This window comes from Mercenaria mercenaria, chromosome 12, assembly GCF_021730395.1.
Source record: "Mercenaria mercenaria strain notata chromosome 12, MADL_Memer_1, whole genome shotgun sequence".
Lineage (NCBI taxonomy): Eukaryota > Metazoa > Mollusca > Bivalvia > Venerida > Veneridae > Mercenaria > Mercenaria mercenaria.
The window spans coordinates 19,253,953-19,272,020 of record NC_069372.1 but is presented as its reverse complement, the minus strand read 5'-3'; the positions used below and the strand labels follow the sequence as shown (position 1 = coordinate 19,272,020).

At 35.4% G+C, this 18,068-nt stretch overlaps 2 protein-coding genes across 2 annotated transcripts; both read right to left on the bottom strand.

The window, feature by feature from the left end:
* Positions 1-5,892: 5,892 nt before the first annotated feature.
* On the bottom strand, positions 5,893-7,740 carry LOC123533160 (sodium-dependent multivitamin transporter-like). The gene has a single exon (XM_045314796.2). It carries the CDS (start codon positions 7,738-7,740, stop codon positions 5,893-5,895), a length of 1,848 nt encoding a protein of 615 aa, XP_045170731.2.
* A 588-nt stretch (positions 7,741-8,328) lies between these two features.
* On the bottom strand, positions 8,329-11,316 carry LOC128547246 (complement C1q-like protein 2). Its single transcript, XM_053519352.1, has 2 exons — positions 10,921-11,316; positions 8,329-10,335 (listed from the first exon to the last, which is right to left on the bottom strand). Exons 1-2 carry the CDS (start codon positions 11,279-11,281, stop codon positions 9,917-9,919), a joined length of 780 nt encoding a protein of 259 aa, XP_053375327.1. The 5' UTR covers positions 11,282-11,316; the 3' UTR covers positions 8,329-9,916.
* Between the last annotated feature and the right edge of the window lie 6,752 nt (positions 11,317-18,068).

Here is an 18,068-nt window from a genome sequence, read left to right as displayed (position 1 = left end):
GAAGATGCTTTTGTAAAAAAGCGCACGTCTCCCCCAATGCATGGTCGTATAGGCAAGAAGTCAATAGGGGACAAGAGCGAAAGTCAAAGAGACACTGATGGTTGGATGCAACGGGGATCATCTACTTGGCATGTCCAGTCATCCCACTAAGTTTCAACATTCTGGGCTTAGTGGTTCTCAAGTTATTGTTCAGGCTCCTATGACCTTGACCTTTGATTAAGTGACCCCAAAATAAATAGGGATCATCTACTCTGCATGTCCTATTAAGTTTCAACATTCTGGGTCAAGTGGTTCTCAAGTTATTGATTGGAAAGAGTTTTCTATGTTCAACCCCCTGTGACCTTGACCTTTGATGGAGTGACCTCACAAACAATAGTGGCCATGCATCTACTCTGTAAGTCATAGTACCCTATGAAGTTTGAAGGTTCTAGGTCAAATGGTTCTCAAGTTATTGACCAGAAATGTATATCAATTTTCTGTCCGCTGTAACCTTGACCTTTAATAGACTGACCCCAAAATCAATAGAGGTCATCTACTCTGTATGTCTAATCATCATATGAAGTTTCAACATTCTGGGTCGAGTGGTTCTCAAGTTATTGATCGGAAATGGTTTTCCATGTTCAGGCCCCTGCGACCTTGACCTTTAACAGAGTGACCCCAAAATCGATAGAAGTCTTCTACTTTGCATGACCAATCATCCTATGAAGTTTCATTATTCTGGGTCAAGTGGTTCTTATGTTACTGACCGGAAACTGGTTTCCATGTTCAGGCTTCTGTGACCTTGACCTTTAATAGAGTGACCCCAAAATCAATTGGGGTCATTTACTCTGCATGTCCAATCATCCTATGAAGTTTCAATATTCTGGATCAAGTAGTTATCAAGTTATTGATCGGAAACGGTTTCCATGTTCAGGTCCCTGTGACCTTGACCTTTAACAGATTGACCCCAAAATAGATAGTGATCATTTACTCTGCATGACCAATCATCCTATGAAGATTCTACATTCTGGGTTAAGTGATTCTCAAGTTACTGACCGGAAACGGTTTTCCATGTTCAGGCCCCTGCGACCTTGACCTTCAATGAGTGACCCCCAAAATCAAAAGGGGCCATCTACTTTGCATGACCAATCATCCTATGAAGTTTCAACATTCTGGGTGAAGTGGTTCTCAAGTTATTGATCGGAAATGGTTTTCAATGTTCAGGCCCCTCTGACCTTGACCTTTAATAGAGGAGTACCGTTGTAATTTTAGGAATAGATTCATTATGTATCTATATACTGAACATTACATAGAATATACCCCTAACATCGTAAGAATTAAACCCCCACACCTTTGATATCATTGTTTAATACACTTGTATGTGTAAGGCTTAATCACTGTCTTACATATATTACCAGAAGTCTACATTTTTCAACCTTTGTATACAGATGACTTGTGGCTTTACGTTGCTTCCATTTACATACTCGGTCTGACTAAATGTCCACTAAATGATGACCAAGACTTCAGTTTTGCTCCTGCATTCTGATTACAGTCAGCCATAGTAACAACGTCCCCCTTGGCAAGTTTCAGATATACTGCGTTTGACGCACCATAGAATGGCCCACTTCCTGGCGATTCTGAATAAACGCGTACTTTATTTAATCCATTTTTTTGTTATATAACATCCCATTTGCACTGACTCATATTCATTTGCAGTCACGAGATGCAGGCTGAAGTAATACATTCCGCTGACAGGGCAAATGAATTTCCCTGTAGATGAGTCAAAAGCACTTCCTTCGTTCGTTACTACTGTAGCGAATGTTAGAGAACCGGAAGTTGGTACATTAGCAGGACCAGTTACTGTGAATGCGACAGTCCCTAAAAACAAAATTTACATACATTAAGTAAAAGTGCTGATTTATTTCATGGGGTTATGTTTTCTATGCGGTGTCAAACGTTGTAAAATTCCATAAGTAATATACATGTTGTGTTTCACTGTATTTATATTGCAAAGCTCAATATTTTTATTCTATAATATCATGTATTTGTCCACTGTTTGTGATACTTAGAGTTTATTAGATTTGTACCGAGAAATATGCACGAGTTCTACAGCGGAAATATTGCGCAACTTTAGGAGCGCAATGTTCTTCCGCGAAAGAACGAGTGCATATTTCTCGCTGCAAATCTAATAATCGTTTTATTACATACACATACTACCCATATAATCATCATATTACTTATATTAATTTGTTTTTTAACTTGATAAATATTGAAAATATTGTCAATAAAGAACTTTTAAACGCGACGACACGCATGAAACTGACGTCACAAAAGACGTCAGGCACCCGATATGAAATTTGAACGTCAATATGGAAAAATATTGACGTTTCAGGTTCCATTGCAACTTAAAGGAGTTTATAATTGAGTATGTAATAAGTGGTAATATTAATATAATCTTATAAAACATTGATTGTATCTTTTAAAAGAAACATTTATTCGATAATTTCAATTCTATTCTATTCTGTAATGTTCTATATATGCCCTACAAATAATATCTATGTTGCCTAATGAAATATTCTTGTGATATGTCGTATTATAAGATTTAATCATATTATCACTCAACGGTTTCACGTTTTTCTCGTGCAGTTCATGATATCATAGTTCACGATTTCAGACTCCAAAATATTTTTTTATAAAATTGTTAAGTTGTGAAGTGTGTATTTTGTGAAGTTCATGATTTCGTACTTCACAATTTAACGTTTTAAGTTGTGAAGTGTGAAATCGTATATATATCACTATTTGATATTGCACGATTAAACATTTTATTCTACAATGATATACATTTGCCTAAAAATAACATTCATACTTCCAGAGGTCATGTTTTATAAAGTTTTAGAAATGGTAAAGTCATTTAGTGTAATCGTGAAGTTCATGATTTGATGCCACAGTGTGAAATCGTGCTCTTCATGACTTCATACTTCACGACTTCAAACTTCACGAATTCACGTTTTATGATTTTTTTTAAAAAAAAATCAAGCGTGAATTCGTGAAGTGTAAAACTGTTTAGTTCATCATTTCATACTTCCAAGATTTCAAGCTCCGCGAGTTCACGGTTTGTGAAATCGTAAAAACAGTTGTGAAGTGGCCATCGTGAAAAGCATGATTTCATAATTAACTATTTTACGTTTTGTGAAGTTCTCAAAAATTGTGAAGTTTAAACTTCATGATTTCACGGTGCGAAATCATTAAGACACCATTGGTCTTTCATATATACACCACAAAAAGAATGTTACTGGCTGAATTTTGCCTATTTACACGCCATTGGTTTCTAGGGTCGCAGTTTTTGAATCTTTTAGACATATATTTTTCAAAGTAAAGTGCCATAAAAGTGTCAATTATTTTGCAGATTTCATTTTTACTGACTCCAAGTTATTTCTTTTCTAGTTACAGAAACTATACTTCAAATGGGATTATGAAAAAATAATTCTACCGAGATGCAATGCATAAATTTTGTGATATAAACTTAGGTTACCTACCATCAAGTGCATTTTCAAAATTAATCCGCTTTTTGATAAGCTTTTCCATCTTCTTTATTTTGTCTTCAAGTTTCACTAATTTAGTAAGCATTTTTTCGTCGTAATCAAACCTTGAGTAACATGTTTGTTCCTCATTATCCCCAAATACAATATAAACGTAGCACAAGATTACCCAAACTTTCATCAGCATTTTTACCCCTTTTTCTGTTAACAGCTGATTCTTACATTCCTCTGTCTTCTGACAGTTTATATTTTCTAGAGGTCTCGAACGTTTTTCACTTATCTATCTTTGAATATTTATAGTTTAACAAGTCTAAACATCCAGTTAGCAGCCAGGTATTTTGACTCACTTATTCCGGCCCGCCTCAACGGGTCGATTTTTGTTAAGAAACAACGGAAAAGACCGAAGTCATCGAATCCGATTGAGAAGTTTTTACCTTGCTTTCTGTGCGAGCAATTGCAATTGTATTTGCAAGCTGAAAACCAGTGTCGTTGAGCTGCAGGAAGGAACGTTAAAGTAATGCAAAAAGTCTAATATGTTTCCGAAAATCATCTCCAATTTCTACATGATTTTAGTGAACTATGAATACAGAATGTAATTTGATAAAAGCATTTCTGTATTTAGAACGCTTAATTTTTCTTGATGTGATCTGACGAAAAAAAACAACAGAATGAACAAGTCTGACTATCTTCCTAAAGTTGGCGACCTGGTGGCCCGGCAGACTCGTGTATTCATTGTAAAATTATTATTATTTAGAATATGCGATAAATATAAAGAAAACTGTGAATACAAACGTTAAATATTAACATTATTATAATATATCTTTTATAATTTCCGATTTGTTCCCCTAATAATAATAATAATAATGATAATAATTTGATTAAATAAGGAAGAATTATCTTACTGTGAAACAGTTGTGAATACTTGCATATTGTATGTCTGCAGAAAATAATTTGTAAAAAGTAATCTTATTTTTTTATCCCAATTACCATGCAAATAGAATGAAACACATTTAGTTCAGAATGAGTGAGTAATTGGTAATTTCCTGATATTAATTTTGTTTGTTTATACTGCACTTTAATTCAGATTCCACCAGACCTGGATAAACCTAACAAAAAAAAAAATATTTTCGGAGGAGTAGTCACGCAGTCGGAACAATATATACTTGTTCTAGATTAACCAGACACAGCCTTGATAGTCAACGTTCTCTTGATAAATATTTGCGATGTCAATGTTTTCCTTTATAAAGATAAAGCTGAAAAATAAATATGTTTATTATAAGTGAGGAGTTTTCAAATTTTAGCACAACATTGATAGGGATCAAGTTTACTTTAGCAATAAATATTTTATCCTGTTAATGCAACTGCTATCTTTCTCCAGACTTTCATATTTTTACTACATAATTTCATTCATATTTTTATACTAAATGTTTAGCTTATTGGCCAAGCCGAAGTGTAGATAACTTTTCTGACATTACCAGGGTAACAAAGTGTGCTTATGAAATCTGAAAAGACAGGAATCTTCAAAACCTTGTGTGATTTTCTTCTGTTTGTTGCATTGGAGTGGTGATGTTAAAGGGACTTACCCACACATTTTAGGCTAAAAATAATTTCTCTCGAAACTCCGTAAAAAGTGAGTACTCTGAAAGTCACTAGTGGTAATAACTTATTGACATAAGATAAGAATTATAGATATTCTAATAAATTACCAAAAATATTGTCCAGAAGGTAGTAAATCGTTGCAACGCTTTTAAAATAATACAGAAAATTTGCATTCTTCTTGCGTTTTAATTACCAGTATCTAACTTCATTTTTCAGTGTCATATACTGTGTAACACTATTTTACAATAAAAAATATGCTTAAGAGAAAATAATCCGTTTTATTAATTTTTTTGTTTGCGGGTTTCGTTTTCATTTCAGTAGAACGAGAAAAAAACAGACCATTCATCTAAAACGCATTTTCATTAAAAAAAATCTCAGACAGATCCGGTCTACCCAGAAAAGACGTACATGCTCAACTCCTTATCAGTGGAATTTACAGATATTGAAGAGAGGTCTTCAGATATTACATCGGAAACCTGTAAAATTAGGTATAACTTATACTTAATCTTGTATTAGAACAAAAAGAAAATACTCTGCAACGTTAAATAGACAAAATAAATGTTTGTAAATCTCAAATTACTAAATAATATTTTACAAATATTTGTTCTAAAAATCAACGTATTCCAGTATAGACATCAACATATCTTATACTGATGTAAGTATGGTGATAAAAATGTTTAGGGCATCAAAATATATTGATTTATTGTCTTATTAACAATACATTTATATTGAATTATATATTTGATTAAAAGAAATTGTCAGTCTTTGATAATGTTCAAAATTCTTCATCTTTTGTCATGAATTTTGTTACTTCCTCTGAATCAGCTTCATCTTTATCGTCGAAATCAGTTGAAGATTTGTGTCCACATATTTCCTCTTGAATGTGTTTTCTAATCGAAAACAAACATCGCTGATCAATCTGCTTGGGTGGAGTTGTACATAAACTTACTAAAAGTCCTATTATGAGGGAGGTCAACATGCCTACAAGGGAGTAGACTTGGTACGAAATGCTGTAGATCTTCTCTAGTGCGGAGAGGTTGCTATCATCTTGATCTGGCGAATGTGCTGTTGTTGTTGTTGTTGTTGTTGTTGTTGTTGTTAATGTTGGAAGATGTTGTGTTACAGAGACCAGTGTTATGTTATTAGTAGCAGGATAAACGGCAGAAGTTGAACCATTTAGGAAAGCGGATTCTAGGTACGAGTTGCACTGATCAGTTGGACCTGGGGGAAGGTATGGATACGGCGGCATGCCTGAAAAGCGGCTCCCAATGTTCAGCCAAAATGCGATCACAGACCCACATATTGCTCCTATTATAACACCGTTGGTAGTTGCTTTACGATACATCACGGACAATAAATAGGTTGCTACTAATGGCCCGTCAAAACATCCCATAAAACTTACAAATATAGCAACAACGGATCCTGGAATAAATGACACTGCAAATGCAAGTGCTAAGGCTATAAGTCCATACATTAAAACAATCATTTTTGATAGCTTTGTGGCTTTATATGCGTGCATATCTGAAAATTTGACTTTTATGATGTCTTCATATGTTACTGCAGACAGGCTGCTGAGGCAGGAAGACATAGTACTGAGAGCGGCGCTTGAAAGTGAAGCTGTGAACAATCCCGCTAATCCGGGTAAATTTTGAAATAAATCCAGAACAGCAAAAGGTAATATTGCATTGATGTTATCAACAATTCCCGCATCAAATATGTCACATCGTTTCGCCACATAATATGCAAATATAGTCACACCTTCAAAAGCTGCCATCAGCTGAAAGGCACAATAAAACGGTGTTGATATAAAATACAGATTACGAGCGCTTGTTACAGTTGGTGTCGAGTAAATGCGTTGCATCGCTGGCTGCAATAGTGTGAAGTATAGAAAGGCACTAAAGAGTCCGAATGTGGAATTCCAAACCTGGTAACGTATTGTTGGATCAAATCTAAAGCTCGTTGAACCCAGCCTGTCTTTTGCATACTCAAACACGCGGTCTACTCCTCCAGCCCCGGTGGTTGATTTCACTAGGACCGCAATCATCCCGGTTACCATGACTACAAGCTGAAACACATCTGTCCAAATCACTGCTTTTATTCCTCCAATTGCGGTATATGTAGTTGTAACAATTGTATAGATAAGAATTGTCCCCCAGAACGGAATTCCTAGAACGACGTCGAGGGCAACGCAGGTCCCAACCATCACTGTTGCCATGTAGAACAAACTGAATATTATTCCAGCGACTAGTGTCATATACCGGACACGGTTGTTTCCGTATCTTAAACGGAAGTACTCGTTAACGCTGGTTAATTTCAACGGATGGAAGACTGGTACAATAAAAAACGCACTGAAAATGAAAGCGGCACTAGTACCGAGCACATTGTATGCAATTCCGATGCCATATGCATATCCTTCCGCGGGATACCCGAGAATCATTAAAGATGATTGAAATGTAACAATAAATGACAGTGCAACAGGCCATGTTCTCGAGTTCCTGCCCGCAAGAAAATAGTGCACAGGGGTGTTTCTTTTCCTCTCCAACACTGCAAAGAAAACTCCAATTGCAAAGGATATTCCAATAGTGCAAAAGAACACTAAATAATCAACTATTCCAAAAAGCATCTTGTAACAATGTATAATGTTCTTGTAGGTATATATGTGTAAAGAAAACTAAACAAGACTAGTTTAATTATGCGATCTCTTCTCTGGACCATTTAATAACTGATTTTGATCAGGGTCTTTACCATAAACTTAGCTCCTAGTCGTTATCTTACTCATCAAATCATATACCGTATAATTTTTTACAAAGCATATGAGACTTTATAGACATCCAGTCATCAACCATACAGTTTCATATATTGCTAGTTCATTTAAATCAGTTACTACATATATAAGTCAGTAATTTCGCTTCGCTGCATTTCGATACTACTGCGAAATTTAATTTCAATAAAATGTCAATAAATGACGTGTAACCTATACGTATGAAAAAGATCAAAATGAAAATCGTCATTGTTTGCTACAGACTTTTGCCATGTATAAATTGATTTGGGTTTGTACATGATACTGCTATCCTCTCCACTGATAAATGCCCATATTATTATGCAGGAGGTTTAAAATAAACTTAAGACATGTATATATAAACACGGTAATTAAATGTGTATTACCACAAAAAAAACTGGAGGTGATTTAACAAAAAACTCTTACTGCACGACATTTTATACACAATTTATTTATATATTTATATTTATATATTAGTAATGTTTAAATACATAAGATGAGGAACTTCTACATTTAAAGTAAATATTTAAAGATAATATAGTTTAGTGAAAGATGGTCCTGGATATCTTTATTAAGTTAGTGATTAGACTGATGAAAGAGTCAATTCCAATGAGTTAATATTTTGGACTGCTATGTAACACCCATTACTGCTCACTGCGGATATAGTTCATCATAAACCTCCTGGAGAGAGGTATATACGGAGCTGTATGTGAACGCAAGCATGTGCAAATCCGATGATGACTCCCTATACTGCATAGAAATGTTACTTGGCAAATAGTGGCCGAGTTATGACCCTTGAATTAGATTTTAGACATCATATGTGAAATATTTTTACACAAGCTGGTCGTTAGAAAAGACACAGTCACTAAAGTTTGTGCAAATCATTTGTAGTTTCAAAGAAGAATAAATATCAAGACAAATATGCAAAGTGGGGACGTACGTGTCCTATGACATACTTAAGTTCTGTATGTGTGGAAACCCGTATTGAAACAGCTTGGTAATGTGCTTACACATGAATGACATAGTTACCTTCTTTGGAAGAACTGCCCAATGGCCAAACACGCGATGATACATTTACGATGACGCGATCAATTTTACCGACACCTTGAACTCTTTAACTTGTTCGTCATTCCGTGTAAATGTGAAAATTTTAGTCTTAGAGACAATGTCGTGACGGAGCTGACCCTAGCCTTAGGACAAGATTTAGCTTACCAAAAGGTTCCTTCTAGCGTATATAAAATATTCTTTTAAGGGATATTGTTTTAGCATAATGTTACAAATGTTTAATAGTACAATGAGAAAAATATGTTCTGTCATTTTTGGTGCAAACTTAACTATATAAGAATTAATCTAAGTATTAACAGTTTTATCATAATCCAAAGTTGTTGTCGGACAATCAGGATTTCCGTGTGGTTACGTAATGACAATCGACAATTTCCGTGCGATTACGTAATGACAATCGGGATTTCCGTGTGGTTACGTAATGACAATCGGCAATTTCCGTGCGATTACGTATCCTCAGTAGGCGATTTCGGCATTCTTCGGCCAAAATAAAAAAATATTTTTCATAACAACCGGAGAATGCCGAAATCGCATACGGAGAATAAATAAACGGACGGAAATTGCCGATTGCCATGACGGATCCACAGCCTTGAATCTACCTTCATGTCAGACTCATTTGCATGAAAGATGAATCCAGTCGCTTCAAAACAGCATGATCAAATATATTATATCCAAGGACTAGAAAGGTTAATATAAGATACAGTGCGAGACTTTCGCAAAAAGTTTAGAGCTTCCTATTCAACTCTCTACGTTTACATTTTTGTAATTTTGGAACAGATACAAATATGTCAATGAATATTATTTAAACAATGTGAGATACACAAAATGTAGCCGATATTTAGCCTGTTATAACATTAATCGTGTTGCCATATATTTACAAGCACTATTTATAACGTTTGTATGGCTGTAGATTAGGGAAAGAGCTTGGCATTGGAAGCATCTTCGACAACTGGCAAAGTTAAATTTCTGGTCTTTCTAAATAGCCACTGAAAGACGACCACGATTCCACAGCATTTGCTGCGCCTCCACCGCAATTTTCTACCGTTATGACATCTCCAGCTTTCAGTTTCAGATACACCGAGTTGGAAACCCCGTAACTGCCAGCGTCCGCCCCACTGGACCCATCCTGAGGATCAATGTATGCTCTCACTTTACTAGATCCGTTCAGATTAATATAACATCCAGACTGGTCAACGCTGGAGGACCTCTTTTTGATGATGTGTAAACTAAAATAGTAAAGTCCGTTGATGGAACACGTGAACCTGCCTGTTGATGTATCATACGATTTTCCTTCGTTAGTTACAACAGTAGTGAAAGTCAGGGAACTGGAAGCAGCACCGTTCGAAGGGGACGTCACCGTAAATGCTACGATGTCACCTGAAACACATAAGAATTTTTATTATATATATTTGTGACATAATCATGCGGAGTTTTACATGAACAGGCACAGAATAAATTGATCTTAATTGAAATTGCCCCTTATTTTTTTCTCAGAACGAAAGGTTGTGCCACTTAACTGAACTTCGCTCAGTTACGCGTGTTTACAAAAGGTACTTTAATAATACCACATTGCTCAATTCAAACAATCCTGTACCATAAAGATACTGAAATTCATTGGAATGAAAAGGAAAAAGACTCGTATTGAAGTAACACCGGCACTGGCACCAGACCAGAAAAAAATGCCAATGTACATGTTATACCCTACCTCTAGGTTTACTATAAGAACCATGGTCAATATCTATTTCAATTTACCAATTTCAAACCCATTTCAATCGTACATTTATCACCTAAAACGCACATTTCGATAAATGGTACTACGCATATCGAACATGAGGTTTCACATGCAAAATTTTAACGACTATTAGATTCCTGTTAAAAATGATTAAATATAGCAAACGTTGTCATAATGGTTACGTTTCAGGGAAGTTTAAACAGTCTCATATACCCGTACAAAGGTTTTACCTTTCTGTGCTGATTTCTTTTCTTGAAGAGCGTCATCCAGTTTAGTCTTAGCATCGTCCAGAATTCCAAGAACTTCTGCCGTAAAGTTTTGTTGTTTCTTCACTTCTTCAGCGTTTCTCTCTCTGAATGTCTCAATTTCAGAATCAAATAATTTTCCTCGTTCGACCTTTTCCTTTTCGTGGTTTGCCTTCAACTCATTAATAAATTCTTCGAATTTCTGAACTTTATCCTCAATTTTCAATAATTTCAGCAACATTTTTTCGTCATAATCAAACTTCGAGTAGCATTTGGGCTCTCCAATATCCCCACTGGCGATACGAACGTAACACAATATCACAACGATACAAATATTCGCCAACATCTTTTTTCTGCTGTTGTAACGGCCGTTTGCATTCAATGAATAACTGGCGGTAATGTAAAGTTTATCATTCAGATGAATAGGAAACTACTGGGGTGTTCAAAATGTTTCTTGATTCATACGCCTCGAAAGACATAAGATTCATAGAGCCATTTTGTCTTGACTGAGCGACTAGGATAGGGAAATCAAATTTTAAAAATGCCTCCAGAGAAAGTTTTCTTCTATTAAGCACTTAGTGAGCACACATAAGTGAAAATGACCGGAAGTTGCAATTCTCAGGCAAATCTATCCATCTTCCTTAACCGTATAACCCTACACCGGGACGTAGATACTTTTCCGTTACTCGACCAAAATCTGATCAACTACTTTTAACTTTTGTTTTTTCTAATAACTAACACAGAGACTTAAAGAAACGTTTGTTTTATTTAGCTGTTTTGTAAAAGTCAAGGAAATGTCCGAAAAAAGTGAATCTTGATCCCGTTTTGTCTAATCCAGTTTTGTTTTATCTGTTAAGGGATGTAAAAGGCATTTCGGGAACTGTATAGGTTTATCTAATTCATTTTTGTAAATTAATAAAGAACCTGATATTTTTGCGAAAATAAATCTCATAAAGCAATAGTTAAGGTAGTTCTGCACGCTTGGTAAACCGGAAGTGATGGCGTAACGTCATTTATCCGGATAACGTAGAATAAAGCCTGGGTTCGGCGTAAGGAAATGAAAATCACTTTATGAATTAATGGCAACCCGTGAGTAAATTTATTACAATGACATCGTTACTATCTTTCTAAAGATAAGATATTACATTGATACATGTGACACGTTAAATAATTCAAAATAATGGCTTAAAACCAGCTTGAAATGTGTGGATCACTTTGATCATGGGCAAATACCTCAAAACCAAGGTCGTATGATTATTTACGACTGTGAGAAGTTTCATTAGAATCTAGATCTGAATTGGAGAAAAAAATCCATTCGCGAAAATGTTATGAAAATTTTGTTTTCTTTTTCCATATAGATCTACTAGTAATCCTATTATGAAAACTTGCTTGAGGCTCTTATTTTTGAAATCAGTCTAGCAAAAAAAAAAATCAAGCACACCACCCTATCTTTTTTATTTACTGATTTTTTTCTTAGTCTATCCTGAGGTTTAGAAGATGTTAAACAATGTAAAAATATTGACATTTCCAAATTCTTGTTGTTCTTATTTCCTTATATTTACATTCGCCCTATTATTTCCCATTGAAAATTCTGTCGTTTAATTTGTATAGCTAAAGGAAAGACGCCAAAGTTACGATAACGCTGCATAGTGATTACGGGCCGCTGTTTTGACAACACCCGCGTGTAATCATGGAGAACTTTCCGTAGATGACGTCGCATATTGTTCCGTGTGGTGAACAGGATAGCCGGGAAGCTGATTTTAATGTTAAATGCAACAAATTGTGTGCAACTTATATTATAACTCTGTTGAAAGAAATGAATTAATTTTTTGGGGAGATCATGCAAAATAAAACCTGAATCGTGGATTTTCCGATCCGATTCTATTGTATATTTTGCATGAAGTCCGAAAAAAAATCATTTCTTAATGAGATTCAGTAAACAGATTGTTTTTTCACTTTCAAAAATCAAAAATTATAAAAAAAATAAATTATCACTCATAAGTTATTTTAAAAGGAAAAATGAAAAAAAATACAAATATCTCGGTTAGTCGTGTAACGTAAACGGTCACCAGCTGAACTTTAAGATCTAAGATAGCACATTTTTAACATCCCTTTCAGTATTGTTAAATTTGAAAAGTAAATGATGTTTTCAACTGGCACACGCACAATTTTAATCACGGATACTGCAGATGGTTTCTGGAATTTTGGCATATGTATAATATATAACCTGGCAAGAAATTTCGTTTTTTTTTTCTTCGTAAATAACTCCGGATAATTCTTGGAAATTGAAAAAAAATGAGAGTAAGAATAGGATCTGGCACATTCTCACATGTTTACTTTGTAAATTATTCAAAATGATTACGCAATTGAACTTTTAAATTGTGAGTTACAAGTCTAGGTCTATAGTTTCTTTGTTGTATGCAAGAGACCGTTTGTACATCGTAGATACGCATTCATCTGAATACCCGTTTAAAACTTTTGACCCTTATCTGTTTTTTGAGACCTGTGCAGTCTGATCAAGAGCTGCACTGTTCGAAATTCAGTCAGTATTTAGCGGAATATCGTGCTTTCTGTTGTTAATTTATTGTTGGTCAACATGGCAAAATAACGTACTTTTATAAAGCAATTGTTGAAAAACATATATAGGCCTATAATCTATAATTATGAATGTCAGATTCATTCATGTCGGACACAGAAACTTTATGCGGTGCACAATAACAACTACAAAGAAGAGAGAGATATAAAATTATTTCAAGATAGAGTTATCGTTATTGTGCACTGCTGTACAAAAAGATGGATAACTCTAAACTTAGTTAAGAAAAATTATTTCATTGCCATGTAATTATAGTTATATCAAGCTACATTACATTCCTTTCGAAGGATTTAAAGTTATTGCCTAAAACGGAAAACCTGTCAAAAATTGAGTACAAAAAGGGAGTTAATTCTAAAATTACTCAAGACTTATGACTTTTGAGCACCATTCTTCCTCTTCTTGCAATATATTATTTTGCAAAACAATATTTCATTCCTTACTTCAATAAAGTCATCAAAACTTGTTTTGTGTGTAACTACAGCCCGTAGGAAACGTATACGTGCGAGATTTTAGAGAGGACATCCGATGGGTCTGCCAATGAATGCTTTCTTGTTCTCCGTAAGGGGATGTCGAATAATTATCATTTTAAGCGTTACCGTTAAATAAGTACAGAAAGGAACTAGATAACGTAGCTGGTGCCAACATGTTTCTGCTGGGACTAGTTTTATATTCTAAGCAGAAAGATATATCGGGAACCAGCAGGATTTAAATATGAAATTAGAGGTATTTTAGATGTACGGACCTAGGAACATTCTGAACACCACACTGGTTTCTTTTTAAAAAGATTTGAAGTAAATAACACCGGGTAATTCTTGGAAATGAAAGTAAAAACAGGATCTGGCAAATTCTCACATGTTTACTTTGTAAATTATTCAAAATGATTACACAACCGAATTTTTGAAAGTGTATGTCTACAGTTTCTATTACCAGTTGTACAGCGTAGATAGGCATTCATCTGAATGCCCGTTTAAAACTATTAACCCTTATCATCCTGGATACGATTGATTCTGCGTTTTTGATCAAGACACTTTGCTACTTCTAACTCAGTCGACCCAGATTAAAATGGGTACCAGTAATTTGATGGGGGATTAAGTAAAGGATGTAATATTTATATTTACAATAATGAAGATTAATTTCCATCGTCGAACCGTAAATTAATGTTTTCTGTTCAATATGAGATCTGATACATGCCAAAAGAACCCACTATATATTTCCTTGATGGATTTATGCTGGCTAGAACCAGCAACTCCTGCTTGTAAGTCTGATGGCCCTATTGCCGACTAAACTATTAACACACCCATTGCAGCTTAATGTCGTATTTTAATGTATGCATTAGCCTGATATCACGGGAAGAGAATTTCACTTTCGGGCTAGCAAAATTTGGAGGTTTAGATACTAATCGATCTAATAAGTCTATGTATTAAACTTAGCTTTATCATTTTAGTACTTTTAATCATGTACAATTTTATAAACAGGGCAATAATTAAGATAACAATGCATAAATTATCGACTAAAATAACAAATATATAGCTACTTACGTGCAGTCTGATCAAGATCTGTATTGTTCGCCATTTAGTCAGTATTTTTGGTAAACACCCCTTTTAATAGATAATGGTACTATATAAATTTAAAGATGGGTAAGTTCATTACTGAAATTTAGCAGGGTAAGGGTTAAAGGTAAAGCTGCTTATCCGTCGACCATTGTAGGGGTTTGGTTCGGTTAAGTTATAAATCAAAACTTAGGTTTCGAAAGTAAAAATACAAAGTGTTTCATTTGGAGTGCCTATCTCCCGAATGTCGGTTTTGAAGAACAAGATCATACCACGGATAATAGCTGCTAAAATATTATTAAAGTTTATGAAAGTCAATTACAGTGCCCTCGAATCCCAGTCCTCGGTCAGGCCAGTCCACGAGTTTTGTTTAAGAAGAGTCCATGATCGCCTTCGCATCCGCGGCAAATTTGGGACAGAGTTTTTTAACACAAATTTATACCAAAACTTGTAAATCAGTTACAGTGAGGGCTAATAAAAGCGTGACCTGGCTCTTCGAAATCCACCGCAGAAAGAACGACACCGCGAGGTTATATTGATGATGTCTGCTATATGACATAGATAAAAGTAGGGTGGTAGACCAAACCAACATACCCGGAGGATTTATCTCCCATCTATTTAAAATCTCCCGATAAATTAATCTGTTTCAGTGAAGACAAGCTTAAAACAACTGAGCTTATCTAGAATTTAGCACTAACCGTATATAATTTAAATACCTGTTCGTCTTTCAAATCTGTAGTAGGTTTACTTTCTCATACCTGTTCGTCTTTCAAATCTGTAGTAGGTTTACTTTCTCATACCTGGTTGTCTTTCAAATCGGTAGTAGATTTACTTTCTCATACCTGGTTGTCTTTCAAATCGGTAGTAGATTTACTTTCTCATACCTGGTTGTCTTTCAAATCGGTAGTAGATTTACTTTCTCAACCGAATTTTGTTTTTCTGTTGTTAACGTTCTTTTCATCATTGCAAAAAATCACAGGAGATAGGGAACGTTAATGCAGATTTTACGGCCTTATCCGGCCTTTATGTATTGACGGAGCTTACGACCTTTACAAATTTGATCCAAAGTGTCCATAATCTCGACTTTTAAAAGTTACTCTCAAACTCGAGTATACTAAAAATCTAAAGGAGTAACATCCGTCATGTTATCCACAACGTTCGGTTAGAGTAGCGTCCCTTCGGCGCGACTTGATTTTTATTATATTATGGTTCCTGATGTTATCGCCCTGCGCTTTATTTAACCGAAAACAAGTTGTGTTACCTGGTTCAGCGCCAAATTCCAAGTCAAAGTAAAACAGACGTCGATTTTTTTTTCTTTTGAAACACCATGGAAACTTAATAAGCAGATTTAGTAAAATGGTAAGAAAAAAGTTTACATTTTTTACCATTTTCGACAATGTTATACTGTACTGCCGTCTACAGCTTTACCAGCTTCATAAAGGACTTGCAATCAGCTGCATTAATGCACGACCATGTTTATCTTGACTAACACAGCATTCCTTTAAAGGTATAGTGTGTGCCATTATCGGTTGAAATTTAATGACTATTCCGAGCAAATTAGGTCAAAACACGTCATGTGCCTAAGCGTTTAAGTTGTTACAAGTTTCCATATTCTAGAAACACCAACGATTCAAACATTTAGGGAAATTGTAGATAAGTCTTGCTTACTTGCATGTTAATCGGCATAGGCTGCATCACATGACCGGCGTATACAGGAAATGCAATGAAATCTACCGTAATATATGTATGTTGTTTATTTTTTGTCTAATCAAGAACAAACAGAAACAAAAGCTGTCACTATAGTGGCAAACGCCCGCGAAGCATGCCCAAGAATGCTACAGTTTTCTTTGCAAAATGTGCCAGAATAGTTTAGATATGAATCATTTTTGACGACAAAAAATATGTTCTCAAAAGGACCTTGACCTTGGAGCTAGGGGTCTAGGACTTGTGCATGACCCATCAACTCATTATTGGGAACGTTTGTGCCATGTTATTTTAAAACCCCATTATGAAAGGCAGAGTTATTGACCGGAGAAGAAACAGACCCTGTTAACCTTTGACTTCTAAGTGTGACTTCGACCTTGGAGCTAGGGGTCTGAGTCTTGCGCCTGACACGCCGTCTCATTATGGGGAGCATTTATTCCATGTAATTCAAAAACCCTTGATGAACGGCAGAGTTATAAACAGGGCACGAAACAGACCCTGTTAACCTTTAACTTCTTAGTGTGACCTTGACTTTGGAGATAGGGGTCTGGGTCTTGCGCATGACACATCGTCTTATTATGGTAAATATTTATGCCAAATAATTCAAAATCCCTTCTAAGAAGGCAGATTTATGGAACGAACACTAAACAGACCCTGTTAACCTTTGACCTCTAAGTGTGACCTTGACCTCGGGGCTAGGGAGTTTGGTCTTTCGCATGACACATCGTCTCATTTTGGTAAACATGGATGCCAAGATTTTTATTAATTTCTTTATGTGTGGCAGAGTTACAGCACGGACAAAAATTTACACGGATGCACGCGAGGACGCACGGACTCACGGACGGACGGACAGTGTGATTTTAATATGCCCACCTTCGGGGCATAAGAAGAAACTGAATTCATATCATTTTTGAAATGCTGTTTATTTACATGGTAAGTTTTAGTGTCCACTGATAACAGTAAGCATACATACTTCAGATATAGATCGAACATTTCAGACTTGTGTGTGCACTATGGACAAATTCCAAACAGAAACAGCTACGCTTAATTACCACGGCCTTTCTAAAACAAAACCTTAAAGTATGCATGAATGTGAAGTCATATTATAGATGAAGCACGATATCTCAAAACTCCGGCTACCTCTAAGACATTCACAAGTCCCATCCCGAAAACATGTACACAAAATATCATTTTAAGTCAAACTTCGGTTATTTCGAAGTAAGACTCTCGATCCCTTGGAATTCGAGATACCAAGTTTCAAAGGTTTAAGCGCTTTCTCTAACGAC

Excerpts from the sequence above, each read along its gene's own strand:
- LOC123533160 (XM_045314796.2), bottom strand. The coding sequence starts at position 7,740 with ATGCTTTTTGGAATAGTTGATTATTTAGTGTTCTTTTGCACTATTGGA.
- LOC128547246 (XM_053519352.1), bottom strand. The coding sequence starts at position 11,281 with ATGTTGGCGAATATTTGTATCGTTGTGATATTGTGTTACGTTCGTATC. Across the intron at positions 10,336-10,920 it reads AAAGAAATCAGCACAGAAAG|GTGACATCGTAGCATTTACG; the intron begins GTAAAACCTTTG and ends TATGTGTTTCAG.